This window comes from Harpia harpyja, chromosome Z (assembly GCF_026419915.1).
Source record: "Harpia harpyja isolate bHarHar1 chromosome Z, bHarHar1 primary haplotype, whole genome shotgun sequence".
Lineage (NCBI taxonomy): Eukaryota > Metazoa > Chordata > Aves > Accipitriformes > Accipitridae > Harpia > Harpia harpyja.
This window is the reverse complement of record NC_068969.1, coordinates 39,831,040-39,846,515: the sequence shown is the minus strand read 5'-3', so window position 1 is coordinate 39,846,515 and position 15,476 is coordinate 39,831,040. Positions and strand designations below refer to the sequence as shown.

The 15,476-nt window shown below is 39.1% G+C and overlaps 1 protein-coding gene across 8 annotated transcripts in view; it reads left to right on the top strand.

The window, feature by feature from the left end:
* Positions 1–15,476, top strand: part of ELAVL2 (ELAV like RNA binding protein 2) — a 95,394-nt gene that overhangs the window by 39,641 nt on the left and 40,277 nt on the right. For 4 of the 8 annotated variants that reach the window (XM_052778176.1, XM_052778174.1, XM_052778179.1 and 1 more), the window contains 2 exons: positions 9,318–9,409; positions 11,874–12,114. In XM_052778176.1, coding sequence (XP_052634136.1) covers positions 9,338–9,409; positions 11,874–12,114 — 313 coding nt within the window. In that variant the 5' untranslated portion in view covers positions 9,318–9,337. Of the gene's footprint in view, positions 1–5,696; positions 5,772–9,317; positions 9,410–11,873; positions 12,115–15,476 lie in introns of those variants that run through there. The other 4 variants (XM_052778180.1, XM_052778178.1, XM_052778177.1 and 1 more) reach the window with 3 other exon arrangements.

Below are 15,476 nucleotides of genomic sequence, written 5' to 3'. Positions count from 1 at the left end.
AAATGCCAGGAGGGAAGATGCATACTGTTTCTCAACAGCCTTTATTAATTTACTGATGCCTTTGTTAGCAAGACATCCCCTTCCTTCCCCAAGCATAACATTCACCTTGTGAAAGTGGATTTGTTGCTGTTTTTGGAAGTAATTCATTATGAAACAAAGACAAAAACTTCCAAACACAGATTTCTCTCTCCATGTCAGAAGGATGTCACAGCATGAAGTTCACCATCGGGTTTATTTTGAGGTATTCTTCAGCACTTGAGAGGTCAGCCTTTGGGTGCCATGGCAATAATGTGATTTGACAGGTCTGTTATAAAGGGTGCTAGAGATAAGCAAGGTCTTAACTTCCTGATATCATACTTGAGTAGCTGCTTTTACCCAGCACCCTTCTCTTATGCCTCAGAGTTGGTGCACTGCTGTAGTGAAATGGTAATAAAAGTAGTCAGGTTAGTCCATATAGGAAGCAAGAGTGTCTTAAGTGAGATAGCATCAGCATCATATTTTCCACCTGTTGATGTTCTCAAAGTAAATGTTTGGTTGCTGCCGTGTGTCTGATTTCTCTGTCTAGGCTCTTTTTTGTCCCATAGTGTGTGTTACAGGGAGGTTTTAGGGGTGTAGTGGACTTTCTAGTGCTCGGTATACAGGGCAGGAAAGTGTAAGTTTATTCAGAGCTGTGTGCTGTTGGACTGGCTTTGTTCTTGCTGTCATGCTATCTTGAGACTTCTCAACAACTTTTTTGTAAAAAATTGTCTTGATTTTCCTTTGATATTAAAGTCTGAAGATGTGCACAGGAGAAAAAAATAATTGGGAAAGATGATTCTGAGTATCTGGGAGCTCTGTTGCAGTGGTGTACTTCTGTGACTACTGTTTCTCTCACTATTGAATTAGGCATGTAATTAGTTTTACTCGGAAATGGTGTATTACTTCAGTTTTTTGATGCAATGATAAATCTCCTAAGACAGTGAAGTCAGCTTTTCAAAAGTAATTTGAAAGAAAATTACCTACCCTGGAACCTGCTGTTATAAGGTCTAGATTTCAGTAATGTGTGTATACAATGTTTAGTGGGTTAGACATAGAAATGTCTGCTGCATAAATATATTAGGTTGAAGTTTTAGTAGATTTAGGTATAACACCTGGCATAGAATAATACATGAAATAATATAGCATGAGAACCAAATATAAACATGTAGGTTTAGCCCATGTAAGGAACAAGGGTATCTTAAGTCAATTTAGGGATATTTAGTTTAGTGGAAATTGGAGTACTGGAAAACACTGGAGGTAGAAGACAAACTAGATACAGCTTTCCATGAACAAAAGGTTAGGAAAGAGCTAGAGTGTATGGAAGCCAAATGGCCCTAGAGACTTAATATGTTCTGGACAGAATGATAGGAAAATATGATTATCGGTATTAATTATGATGTATACAATTCTTAGATTTAACAAAGGGTTCTGGCATCTCGTCTGCTGTGTTTCTCTGTTTTTGAATTTATGTTTGTGTAGGGATTCCCATCCACAGAGATTAGAAACCTTAAGACTTGGGTAAGATTTCTGTGCTGACTGAAAGAGCAAGATTATTTTAAAATAGGAAAACTTCTTAAGTGTCCATCTCTCTGCATTTTTAGTTGGATTATAGAAATAAAGATTTCTGCACATAAGTCATCTTAGTACAGCCTATGGATCTGTCATGTTGTATCTGTGTTGAATTATTCATTACTCATGGAATAGCAGGATTAAGAAACGAAGTTGTCTTCATCTGCTACTGGAAGCCTTTGTGCTGCTTTCATGGAACTGCAGTGACTTCCTACTCCTGGTGAGGCAGGCAGGGGGGAGTCATAGCTGTCTAAGCTTGTTTTTTCTAAAACGTGATTATTAACTTCAGACCATTAAGAATGCTACTTAGAGACTGAATAGTTAGTCTTTATCTGTAATAGGTGTTCAGAGTAAACTCTTCAGCCATATTTTTTTCATATTAGTTCATTATGAATTGTTGGACAAGAATGGCTTGTTGATGTCTTTACTCTTTCTGGGTGATCTTAAATCTTTTTTAAGAAGTGAAGCCTCATAAGGCTGTAAGTGAAGTCTGAGCTGCTCTTGACTAAAGAGGGCAGAAGATGCTGACTGGAAGCGTTTTGGTTTAAACAGTGTTCCTTTTGCTCTTCTGACCCCTCATGCCCAGCTGTGGGGAAAAAAAATTGTGCAGGTCAAGTCAGTTGGTGCCACAAATCTGTATATTTTGCCTTACGTGCTACTTTGAACCCTTTCACCAATGAGGGAAGGCAGGTATTTAGTATTTCAATAGTGTTTAGCATCTGTAAGATGTGACCCTGGGTCACTGAAGCAATTTTGGACAACATTGTGTCTTGGACTGTTCAGATAGTTTGTTTGCTATCATATCTGCTGTAATGCTGAGTTCATGGCAAACTCCCGTGCCTTTTGCCCTGTGTTGCTAGTTGAGCTCTTGTCTTATTGAAGATACCTTCTTCCCCAGAAGGTTTAATGGAAGGATTAATTTTTCCTGTGCAAAAATGACTTGATTCTCTGTGTATGTAATGGTGCATGCTTTAGTTTGGTTTGAATACTTTTTCATGTTGCACATAAGCTTTGCTTGTCATCAGTTTTAGAGCTAAAAGAAGGATGCTGTCTCCAACTTGTGGCATGGCTGTCTGTTAGGCCACTGGTCTGGGCTAGTGGAGGCATATGAGTGTGCAGGCTTTCTGTTGCTGTCCCAGCCTGACACCACTTTGAAAGGACTTGTAAAAACAAGTGTGGTGGAAGGGAGAGGCATGGAGGCTGCTGCTTTTTGACTTTCAGCTGCTTGCTTTTTTCCCTCTTTGTATGAGATAGAGGATGTTGGTTGCTTAGCTAACTAGCTGCGTGTGTGAGGGTTTAAGGGGTAGCGATATTCAGTCATGCAACTTCTTCCTTGCCTACCCTACACTTGAGATCAAAGTTTACTGTCAGAGACCAAAAACTTCCCCTGAAGGGAGGAGGTTGAGAGGATTTATCCTGCAGCTTGAAGGGTAGGACTGTGATGGAGATACCATGTTCTCAAAATATGGCCCAGTGGGTCTGCTGGCACATGCCTTTGTTGGAGTGTCTGTGATACTACTGGCTTTTGGGCCCAACCATCTCTCCAGTTTGCCAGGAAGTTGTGAGCAAGAGGAGTGCTGCCATGAAAGATTAGTGGAGCAGAAGTGTTCCTCTAACCTTGTCTTCAGCCTCGAAGATGAGTCCTGTCATCCATTGCTGGGCCTTCCATTGCACTGAGGAAAGTTGGATGCATGAGGGACAAAACCTTTTAGCTATGTTCTCCTTCAGGGAGAGGAATGGGAGAGTAAATGGAGTAGTAGGTGGCCTTGAAGCTGACACATGCTTTCTTGATTAGGAAGAAGCTGTTTTTCTAACTTTTGTTTTTAAATTTGGGCATCTCTTTAGAGTCAGACTAACCTGGTTTGCTTCCTTTTCATGGTGCTTGGTAAAACTTAAGCTTTTGAAATTGCTGGTGGGGCAGAAGGATGTAACTGCAATGTGAAAAGGGAAAAGTTTTACACAGCCCAACTGGAATAGTGAGATAAATGCTGCAAAATTGGAAGTAAGCATCCTAGCCAGTTGAAGTGGAGCATGCGCTGTATGTTTAGAAGTGGATGTTTACTTTGAAACCCTTCAAGCTATCAAGATGCTGTATTTGAAGAGTCCTCAAGTTGTACCCTTTCGCCCCATTGAATCTGTTTTCTTCTGTTACTCTCAGTAGGCTCAAGAGGACTGCAGATGTGTAAGGCTGAAGGAAAATGTCTGCAGTAAGATACTGTTACTTCTTGCAAGATACACAGGCATTTTGACAGAATTATATTGCCTTGGAGAGCACTTGGCTGGGAGCTAGCACATGAGACTGGGACAGTATGCACAAGTGTTTAAGGAACTAAGAGCAAAAACTGTAGTTGGCAAGATTTTGTGAATGGTAGGGTGCTGTTGAAAACTCTGAGTGTATCAAAAACTCTGAGCATATAATTTCCTTTAAACAATGGTCTCATTTAAAGTGTTGATCAAGTCTGGAATTGTTCACAACTTGTTTGAGGCCTGAACAGCTGTCTGTATGATCCAGTGGTAGTTTTGGTGGAACTCTTGCTGAACATCAACAATATTGGCTGTGTTCAGACAGGCCCAACTTGACACTTAGTTAGGATTTCAAATATAACAAAAGTAATAATTTTCCTTCAGCTGATTTTAAACTTTTTTAAATGAAAGAGGGCAGTGAAAAGGAGGAAGAGTATAATTTTGTGTTCTTTCATCCTGTGCATAAGCTAATTAATGCTGCATGTTGATGCTGTCTTGCTTATGGAGTAAGTTATGTTGGGAGAATGGTTATGTGTCTAAATTGACCTGAATAATTAGGAACATAAAAATGGTTTTACTTTATTGGAGTCTTACTTGAACTGATCACTTAACAGAATGCAGGTGCTTGTTTTCTTTACAGAAGACTATTAGAGTTGCTATTTCTAGTATGGTTTCTAGCTTAAATTACCCTGTACATTTCCCTCTCTTTACTCCAGTTGACAAGGTAATTAATCAGTAACTGCAGTCAGACAGAAGAGCTCCTGCATGGTCTCTGGATTACTGCATTGTTGAGCAATGTCCTCACCTTGTTGTGCATGTGTTTATTTTTTCAGAACTGCTTGCAAATCTTTATGCTGGCTTCTTTCCTCATACACTAGTAGCATTAGTGTGGCATTGTGAAGAGCATCCCATAGGTTCTTAGGTGTTTTGCAGGAATGCTAAGAGTTTCCAAAAGCATTGCATACTGTGTGGAGACATCTTTTTAATCTGTGTATACTTTCTTAGTGTTCCCTATAAATTTTTACATTCAGCAGATAACTTGCCCTTTCTTCCTTCTGTCCTTTTAGTGCAGTTACCAGGGCTATCAAGCTCTTTTCCAGAAAGCAGAATTCATGGCTGTACTGATTGCTGCTTCTTGTTCAGCTGTCTGCAATTGTCCACTTGTCTTCTCATTACCTACCTGGAATGGGCAAGTCCGTCTTGCTGCCTCTTCATCCTTGCTGAAAGCTTCTGCAGACTTAACTTTTGCAGCACCAATCACAAGGATGAATTAAAATCCTTTTGCTTGCATCCTATGTGACTCTTTTATATCAATCTTCCATCTCTTCACTCCCTTTCTCACTGTGCCATTGAGGCCAAGGTATAGAAGGGTTAAGTGATATTACTTGTTTAGGGATTCATACAAGAGCCAGCGTGAAACCAATTCCCTTCTAATCTGCCACCTTAGGCTGTATAGCTGGGTTTTATTGATGCATAGGACTCCTGCTTTCTGGTCTTACCATTGCCTGTGTTTACATTAGTACATTAGTAATGTTGTAAGTTATTTGGAAGTTTTGAGACCACCTTATTATCAGAAGATAGTTCTAAGTTTTCTGTGAGGTTTTTAGTGTCTGTGTATTGTATCACAAAGTTCTTGCTCATAACTTTGCATAAATCAAGAGATACTCTACTGGTTGGTTCTCTTGGGCTGAGTGAGTTTTCTCCTGGAGTAGTACCCTAATTTAAATAACTGTGCCCTTAAATACGTTTTGGAGGTATTAAAATTTTTTGCTGAGTTCTGTTTTTTTTAAACCAAAATTCATCATCTAGGTTGTCAGGGCTGTTGCCTTTTACTGAGCCCTCAAATAATGATTTTTTTTTTCTTTTTTTTTAAGGTGTGTAGCAACACTCTTCACAGACAACAAACAGCTTATCCTTGCTAAATAACCTTCATTACTGTTGTGAGTCAAAGTAGATGGTGTAAATCCTCTGTAAAACACACAGGGTATTTAAAATTTAAAAAAAGAATAACTTCATTAGAAGCTGAGGCTAAAGTTCTGGTTTAGGCCTTCATATCTGGAAGATACAAAGGACATTGTACTCAGCCATGGGGTTCTGCTTGTTCTGCTATCTGGTGTTATGAAAACAAAATCTGTAACATCTGCTTATGCAAATAGCACCATATGATAATTGTTGGGTGCTTTCATTACACTGTCTACCCAAGAGGGAAAACTGGAAATACTGAATTCTAAAGCATGTTCTGAAAGTCTCCTGGTGTGTAATTCTTCGGGAGGATCTTCAGGAGCATGTTTAGCATTTCTTAGGGTTTTATCAGGAGCATTGTATCATCTGTGACCCTTGAGGCTGGAGGCATCTCATGGTGCAGCTTCAGCTGCCTCTGAACAGTGGTAACCTGTTAGAGGAGACAGATGTGATTAATATCTGGTGTCTGGCCACTTAAATTCAGGGTGCTGATTTTTCTGTAATCACCTTTATGTAATAATACCATTTAGAAGTATATAGCTTAACCAGGGCAGGCACCTGTGTAGTGATTTTTGGTGTGGTGTCTATAAATAGAGGTAAATTCTATGTATAAAACGTATGTGAAACAGTTGGGGTTTTTTTTCCCCTCAATGACAGGGATGCACAGGTATGAATCAAAACAGGTGGTAGAAAGGCTTTGGCCAGAAGTGTGATGCACTAAAGATTTCTCCCTAGCATGTGCACCTGAGGTAGTAACAGTGGTTGAAGGCTTTTCTGTTTTGTCATCTCACCTTTGTTCTGCCTCAACATTGCCAGGATCCAGCCTCAGCTTCCATTTTTAGCTGAGCATGGGCAGTTGAAAAATACCTGTTTTTTATAGAAAATAGTAGACCACTGTGACTACTGTTTTGCTGGTCTTCATCTTTCTAGCTCTGCTTTATTTTCTAAAGCTCTTGTATAAAAATCTACTGTTGATATAATGGAAATTGTTCTATGGCAACCAGAACTACTCACATAAACCATACGGCTTTTTAACTTCTGATGTGTTTGGCCTTTAAAAAAAAGAAAAGCCTACTTGCCTCTCTGCTAGGCAAACCTTACTCATGACTTGAACTGCTGCTAATTAGAAACTGGGATTCACTTAATGCCACAAACAGTGTTTAAGAGTGTTTGGATTTAAAATCTTAACTGTGCTTGGTGAATTAAAAGTAAGTTTATTGAAAGGTAGATGGCTCCCATGTACTGCATATTAAGAAATGGCACCACTCAGTTTGCTGAACTGAACAACTGTCTTCAGTTTTGCTTTCTTTCAGGACTGTAAAGAAAGAGCAGATTTCCTTTTCCAACTTCACGTAATTTAATCTGAATGTATTTTAAGACAAACTTACATTTCTATAATAGGCATAGAGCCCTTTTCCTGAATTTATGGATTTCTTAGGTTTTAAGTGCAGTAACTGCTGAGCTATTTTAATAATCTGAAGTTTAATGCTGTCTCTGAGGCTAATAGTCAAAAACTGTATTGGCTTTTTCAATGGTACTAGTGATTCTTCAGTAAGTAGTTCAGTATTTTACTAAGTAGTTGAGTATTTTACAACTTTTTTTGATACTATTCACAGTTTGAATTCTATATTAATATGCCAGTTTAATGTTAAAGTACAGTGTTTAGGCTGGAAACCGGTTTTTAAAAAACTACTTTTTTCCTTTGGTATAATTAGCTCTATCCTTTATTTCTTTCAGGTTAGGTAGAAGTGTAAATAAAAGGGTAAGAACTCTAGTTCTCTGAACGAGATGTGAAAGAGCATTCTGTACAGCTTTGAAAGTAATAAAAATGGTAAAAGAATTGGTAGAGCAAACTTTGGTTTTGAGACATAATGGTGCGGCAGAGAGCTGACTTGTACATTGCTGCAAGTACCTTGTGGAGCACTTCAGTGAAGATAGATGTGTTATGCAAACTGGAAGCACTTCAAATGAGAGGTGCTGTTTGCTTTTTTGAGAAGTGCTGCGATGCTCGAGGGCATGTTGATGTCTATGTAGCGAGTACAGTGAAGTCCTGTGCACACAAGTAAGCTGTCTTATGCAGCCCATGGCTCACAGGAAGCAAATGATGTGTTGGTCATGCTGCTTTGCTGAGAGCCATAGAGATCCAAGTCTTACGCACATCACTAGAGCCTCTGTAGGACAGAGTTTTGTAGACTGCTACTTTAATGCAGTCTCCTTAATAAAGCTTGTCTGGACTTACAAGAAGTCAGTTGAGACTTTAAGCTTTTGTTCATGTAATAAGCAGTTTATCAAACACACTTGCCTGTATAAAATGGAGAGCTTCAGAAGTGCAGTTGTTAGTATTGGGTTTGGGTGGAGACCAGAGAGAATGGCTTCCAAGCTTTCAGCTGATAGCAAAGCCTCAGTATTGTGCATAAAGAGGTGATTAAAGGTCTTTATCAACCACAGTTGGAAATAAAGACCAGGCATGAAGTCAGCTAACCATATGGACTTTGGTAGCAAATTGAAATGAAGACTAACTTACACCATTTTAAAACAGGAAAAGTTGAAGTATATGTTCATAAACCCTGGATGCAGCAGCCTTCCAAAATCTGAGTCCCTGGGGTTTTTTTATCAAGTTTAGATTTACCTAATCTGCTAACCAGAGGCAAGAAGGGTCTCTTGCATTTATACCAGTCTCAAGCTGTGGCAACAGTCAAGAGTCTTCTATTTGTGTCAGTATTGTGATTACATTTAACATCTGGACCACTTGCAGTCATCTACGAATGGCCCATTAGCTTTTGTGGTATCCTAGCTCTACTCAATTCAAATCCAACTGGGTTTGCAATGATGTTATATTTAAAAACAAGCAACAATGTGCTTGGGGACAAAAATACCCTTATGAGGAACTCTTGCATATTTTGCTCCAGTTATTCCACTTGAGAAATCCTTAAGTCTACTGCTACTTGTATGTCCAGTGGTACTCCTAAACAGCTATTGCAAGGAAATTTACTGATCTATCTGTGCAAGATTTTAATTTACTTGATTTTTAAACCCTAGGATTTTAAGAACAGACTGGATTCTAGCAAAGTAGTTTGTTGTCTTGTGTATTTTTTGTGTTGGGAAAGGCATGTAAAGGGAGCTGTTTTTCAATGGTGCATGGTCATCTTACATGCTAATGGAAAATCAACTCACTGCATTTTCTTTCCTTTTACTTAAGTCTTGAAGATTTAAAAAATTGTTTTGTGGTATAGTTCCTTTTAGGCATGGTGTGGTTCTGGAGGTAGTTTCCAGCATAGATGCAGGGGGAACTAGACTGCATTATCTTTTAAATCTCCTTAAAAATAAGCATCTTATTTCCTGTAAGAAAAATAACTTTAGGACGGAATTTGGAAATATTAGATTGGAATTGCCTCAAATCCAGTTAAGCCACACTGCATGGACGTGCTGGGAATATAAATGCAATTACTGTAAATTTGTACAAACTGATTTGTTGCATTATCTTGCTAATCTAACGTACGGTACTTTTTGTGTCCATATTGCAGACGGCAACTCCAAACTTAACATGGCAGTCAGACTGTGTGATGTGGCTTCTCTGCTTAGAAGTGGTTCGTGGGCAGCAGAGCCTTGGACTGGGGTCTGTGGGATTTTTCTTAAATTCTGTAGGCTACTTTTTTACATGTTAATAGTGCTGAGGCCATACCAAACTCTTTAATCTCACATTTGGAATGTTAACTCTCCTCTCCTCTACCTTAGCTCTCCTCTATGTTAACTCTCCTCTACGTTTTGTTACAGGCTGTAGGTTGTGTCCCTATTCAGTGAGAGCCTGGAGTACACTGGTGTACCATGACAACTTTTTCCATAATATGGTGATCTCCTGTAGAAATTAACTGCAGTGGCTTGCCTTTCTAATGTCAATTATAGTACTAATTCAAAAAGCCTGGTGGATAATTGAAGAGTAGTATTGTACTAAAATGGTTTTGGTATGGTCTGAATACTAAACTGCAGTAACTTTAAAAACCTGTATACTGTGTATTTTTTGGTTACTACTTTGAAAATATATTTACAAGTCTTATTCTAAGAAATTGTTTGAAAACTGTAAATTTATCTCAAACTATTTTTCTGGGTGGAAAATATTTAGTAACTGCTGAAGATCTGCTTTGTGTTTTATGAACAGTTGTATTCAACCTATCAGTGGAATATGCATTATTTGTAAAACATATTAGTATCACTTTATTCAGAGCAGATGGTTCTATAGCTGAGAAATGCTGTAATTTCAGCACACACAGGCTACTGCAGCTGTTCACTTGAATGTTGGCTTAGGATCTCGTTATTGCCACCTGAACATGAAAATAAATGTGCAATTAAGTGAGGATTGTTTGTTGTCCTTGCTAAATCCTGCTAATTTTGGTCAATGAGCACTTTAAATTTGAGAAAAAAGAAAGGGGGGGAAGAAAGCAATCCTAGAGAGCCTCAGTCAGAGCACAGCATTTGTGGCTACTAGGTCTGCCAGATATACTAGTGTTTTGAAAAGTAGTTTATCTCAATTGGGATCATCTACTTTCTCATCTCTTTAGCAGACTTGTTTCATCACAGTGGCAGGAGCAGGTTACCCCTTGGAGTTTGTCACAAGGGAAGAAAATGTTGTTCCAGTTGTATCTCCTCAGGAAAACTAGATCACATTTTTATATTAAATGTTCTTAATAGATGCATCTTCCCTTTTTTGTGTTGTGCTGAAGTAAACTCTTGGAAAATACTTCTGTATGCAGAACATAGAAATGTCTTCCCAGGAATGTTTGAATTGTAGTTTAAGACACTCAACTTACTCATCGTGTTTTTAGGAAGTTCAAATTTGCACTCCTTGAGTACAGTTGACCTAATCAGTTGTTTGGGTATGCATTGATTGCCTGTGCTGCTTTGAACAGGACAGGACAGATAACCTCCAGAGGTCCTGACATTACACTGGGATTTTACAATAGGCTTTTTTGTGTGAGAACTCCTCCTAGAAAGTTGAGTATGAGGTTGGATTTCAGTGATTGCTGGATTTTTTTAATGAAACTTCTTGAGTATTGCTTCTCAGTTGAAATGTTTATTACTGGAAAATTAATTTATAGAATTTTCTGTTGGACGTTGTCCTACATAGTTGGTCTCAGACAGGGTAGGCTGCCCAAGTCTTGGATATTATTAGTCTGCCATTAAAAATCTGCTGTATTTACCAGCTGTTACAATTCAGTGACTGACTGAGATGGCAGAGAACCTTTTGTACATGTGATAGCTTGTGGGCAAGTACTGACACTTCTCCAAATGATTGCTGCTGTATCTGCTAATCATACAGTCAGTTACTCTGGGGTGAAACAGTAGTTCCTGGAGTGGTGATCACTCCCTTATTTTGATGTCTGAGAGTAAATTAAATTAAAATACCAAATTTGACTGTTTTCAGGGTGCTGGGGAGGGAAGAAGAGAGAACAGAAATTGTCAGTTTAATCAAATAAAAGCATTTAGAAACCTGCTTCCAACCTGGAGTGACAGAAGGTTGACCTAGAGGTTATCAAGGAAGAGTTTGTTTTCCATTCCAGCACATTCATATATCTCTGAGTATCTCCTTAAATCACTAATCTTGCTTTCTGCTATTGCTTATGAGAAATAGGCTCAGGATACAGTTAACACACACATCTTTTTGAAAATAATTACACACTATCACTTTAAAAGCTACATTTGATATCATTTCAGTTATCAGTAAGTTGATAGAACTGATTCCCCTTGCAAGAGGCCAATTCTGCTTAGTAATGTCTATACTAGAAAGGCTTAAATCAAGGGAATTGGGGAGAATGGAAACTAAGCTTTGAGTGTTGACTTCATTGAGAGAGCTCCTAGAAGGTTTTAGTGACAACTTAATTTGTCTGTAAGTTTTTTAAAGTATTGCCTTGACTAACAGTTAAAATACTTCTGTATTGGTGGGGGTTTTTTTGCATATAGAGGCAGTGTATGGCCCTGGCAATACTATTTCTGCATATTGACAGGTCTTTTAGATTCTTGTCTGGACTCTCCTAATAGATGGTGAAATAGGAATTTTGATGGTTCTTGTTTTCTGTGTTTTTCAGCAGGTAATTGCTGCCATGGAAACACAACTGTCTAATGGACCACCTTGCAATAACACAGCCCATGGTTCAACCACCATAAACAATTGCTCATCACCAGTTGATTCTGGGAACACAGAAGACAGCAAGACCAATTTAATCGTCAACTACCTTCCACAGAACATGACCCAAGAGGAACTGAAGAGTCTCTTTGGCAGCATTGGTGAGATTGAATCCTGCAAGCTTGTCAGGGACAAAATAACAGGTATGTTGGTTTGGGGATTTTCTGCATCTTTTCATATTCCAAGCAGTGAGCTGTCAGATGGTGTTTTACAGTTCTCTTAAACCATGGAATAAAGGCAGAAGAAACCAATGCTGATATTGCTAGTCAGAAGGAACTTAAGTTCATTGTTATATAGATTCTACACCCCAAAACTAACTGTTCGTATTTGCATTTCATCCAGGTTTGTATGAGTGCTATAAAACCTAACAGGGCATTTAAATATTCTGAGCTTTGGAGTCTTTTGAAAGAAGATTCAGATGTGGAAAAACAGATATTTATACAAGGTTTACTTGAGTTCTTATTCAACTCCGTTGGAGTCATGACTTCATTAGCCCTAGCTGATGCAAAACTTCTTTTTTCAGGAATGCAGGTAATTAAACTTGTACCTTGGGAAAAGGGCAGACCACCTTACTTTGTAGGTAAAGCTGCTTTTGTATTGCAGCACTTGAGCAATTTCTTTGGAATGCACAATTGTATCAATATGTGCTGTCAGAGTGCAAGTATGAACTGCACTGTGATGTATTCTATTGGTACTTTATTTCAGCAACAGCTGGTGCACAGGTTGCATGTATGTAGACCAGTTGTTTAACTTTGAAAGAACTACCAGATGGATGCCTGCACTTTAAAACAAGAATGAAAGGATAGCTGGCAAGGTTCAGTTTGTCAACTCCATGTTTCAACTTTAAGCTCTCAAAAAACATTGATGTACCGCTTATGTCAACATTTCATTAGTTTTGTTCAGAAATGTTGACTTTGGTACTTTTATTTCATGGCTTTTTTGCAAAGTCCTCAAATGTCTGGCTTTCAAGAACACATCTTTAACGTATGGTCTTGGTTGCAACTTCTGAATGTGCTAGTTAGCTTCTGTGTGTTTAAAACTACAACTCTTTGAGGCTGTATGTTCCCTATACTTTGGTTTAAGGGTTGGAAGCCAATACTTTCCTATTACTGAAAGGTAGTGGCAGAACATGGACATTTTTCTCACACTAAATAAAAACTTTGTGACTTGGTGTTCCCTGAGCAGCAACAGTGGGAAGATAAAAGCTTTAGTTGATGCAGATTGTGTGGCTTCAGCCCCTATTACACATTTGTGTTGATGGCTTGGCTATGCTGGAGAGATATGTTCCCCAGCTGTGTACATGAATGTGGAGGACAAGGCCTAAAAACCTTCAGGCAGCTCGGCACCAACCCCAGGACTTGTCTTTGGCATGCAGCACGTGCTTTCTTCTCTTGTCCTGATGACATATTGGCTCCTCTAGCATGGCATGAAGAAGTTATGCCACCTTTTCCCACATTGATGCAGACACTACTGTCATCAGTACAAGGATGATACTTAAACAAGAATCTGGCAGCAAAAAGATACTAAGCGGAATATTTCCCAAGTGTTTGGTTCATCTACATCTGTACCTGCTGAGGGTGAGCAGAGTAACTCCTGAATTTTATCATCTAGTCTGCTGCAGTAAGACTGGCTTTAGCCAGAGCCTTGTACCTTTTTTGAATAACACAAAAAACTTCAGTTGCCAGTGCTCATACCTGCATTCTGCTAATACACTATTAGTGAAAATACTGACATGACACTGAATAATCACTATCTTTTTTGAGGATGCTTTTTTGTGTCATCATTCTCTGCATGCTGGAGACAGCATTTGTGACCATATCTGATAAGTTTTTTATTTGTGCTTGAAGTGAGAATAAGCTGTTACATATCAAGGGATGTTTTTGGCATTGGTCACTCAATAGTTTTGTTGTCAAACTACACTTCTGTGTGCCTAGTCACAAGGTGGATTCTCAAGCCCTGCTTGGACTTCCTGCAGTTCAGCTCTATACAGCATCTGTCAATTTTATGCTTGACTTCAGGTACCTTACAAGTAGAAACTAAAGAGAAAGAGAAATGGCCATACTCAGGCCTAGAGAGGTGATGCTGTACTTCTGAGACTGCAAGAATGGGATTTTTTTAAAATCTTGATCATTTCTACTGACTATTCTACATACAGTTTGTTAATTTGAAACAAATTCCCCCAAAACAAGGGAACCCTGCCTGAAGAGTATGACTTTTAAAAGATGACTGCCAGAATGTATACCTCTGTCTCGGTGAATTCACAAGGCCATGCTTTCCTTCATGGCTGTTGCTTACTTCAGTTTGTGATTGCTGACAACTTACCCTCCCTGAGGTGTAGGGACCATTGAATGGCCCAAAATAAGTCAAGCTAAGAGGCTGCTTAAAGCCCAGCACTGATCCTTTAGCTTCCTTCTTATAGTCTCTGGCTGACTTCTGTGCTGTTGAATGAAGGTTGCTTTGCTTCCCCTTTGGATCTGAATGACCAGCACTACTTCCTGTAGTAGGTGGCTTGCTGTTAAGACATTAGGTAGTCGAACAGTTAAATCTGTACAGTACCCTGCTTCAGCATGGTAGCCTTAGCTACTGAAACCGCAGCTTTTACTCCTGAGCTGACCAAACCTCAAAGCAATCTCTGGTCTTCACTCTTAAGAACGCTGAATGTGCTTGGAGATGCCAAAGAAACTAGACTGGGTTGGTGCCACACCTTGCTGTCTTCAGCTGAAGGCTGGTTGCCGTAGAAAACAAGCCTGTCTTCTCTATAGGTAATGACTTCTGTGCTTTGAAACAAAAGGTCCTTTACATAGCTGTTTCCTGACCTTTTGTTGTGGGCGTGGAAAGATATAGCTGGTACTTGATCAGTTAGTGGGATGGCTATTCGAAGTGTTTATCTCTGTCTTGGATATCTGAGTTCACATATTTAGCATTCCTTATTAAAGTTGCCTGAGGATTACATACTTCTCCCAATTAAGAGGCTGCTGCAGGCACAGGGAAGTGAGCCCCAAGGTCAATGATGGATGTGCAAATTGCCCACATCCTTACATGCTGGTTTAGATGTTTTATATGCTGGAAGCTTACATTGCTACTACTTCATGTCAAAAGACTCCTTGCCTGGGAATAGAATGGAGCAGGCTTTAGTTGCCAACCTCTGGTTTGAATGTGTGATGTCTTCTGTCTAGCGTAAAGCAATGCCTAAGAAGGATCCTGAATTTAAATTACATTCTTAGGTGAGAACTCCAGGGTTGGAACTTTTGGAGTTAGAGTTGGTGTTTCTACTTTATCAGAGAGCAGCTCCTCAGCTTTGAGGCATACATACAGCTGCCAGCAAAAACATTGCATCAGTCTTGTTCCAAAAGGTTTTAGTTTAAATGAGATTGAGAATGTCATGTCTGACCTTATAACTGCATTGGGAGCAGTACTTCTGATTTAAGTAGCCTGGAGCAAGATTACCTTGTGTTTGCGGATGCTGGGGAGAGAATACTCTGGTTCCAGTCCTGTTCTTACTCAC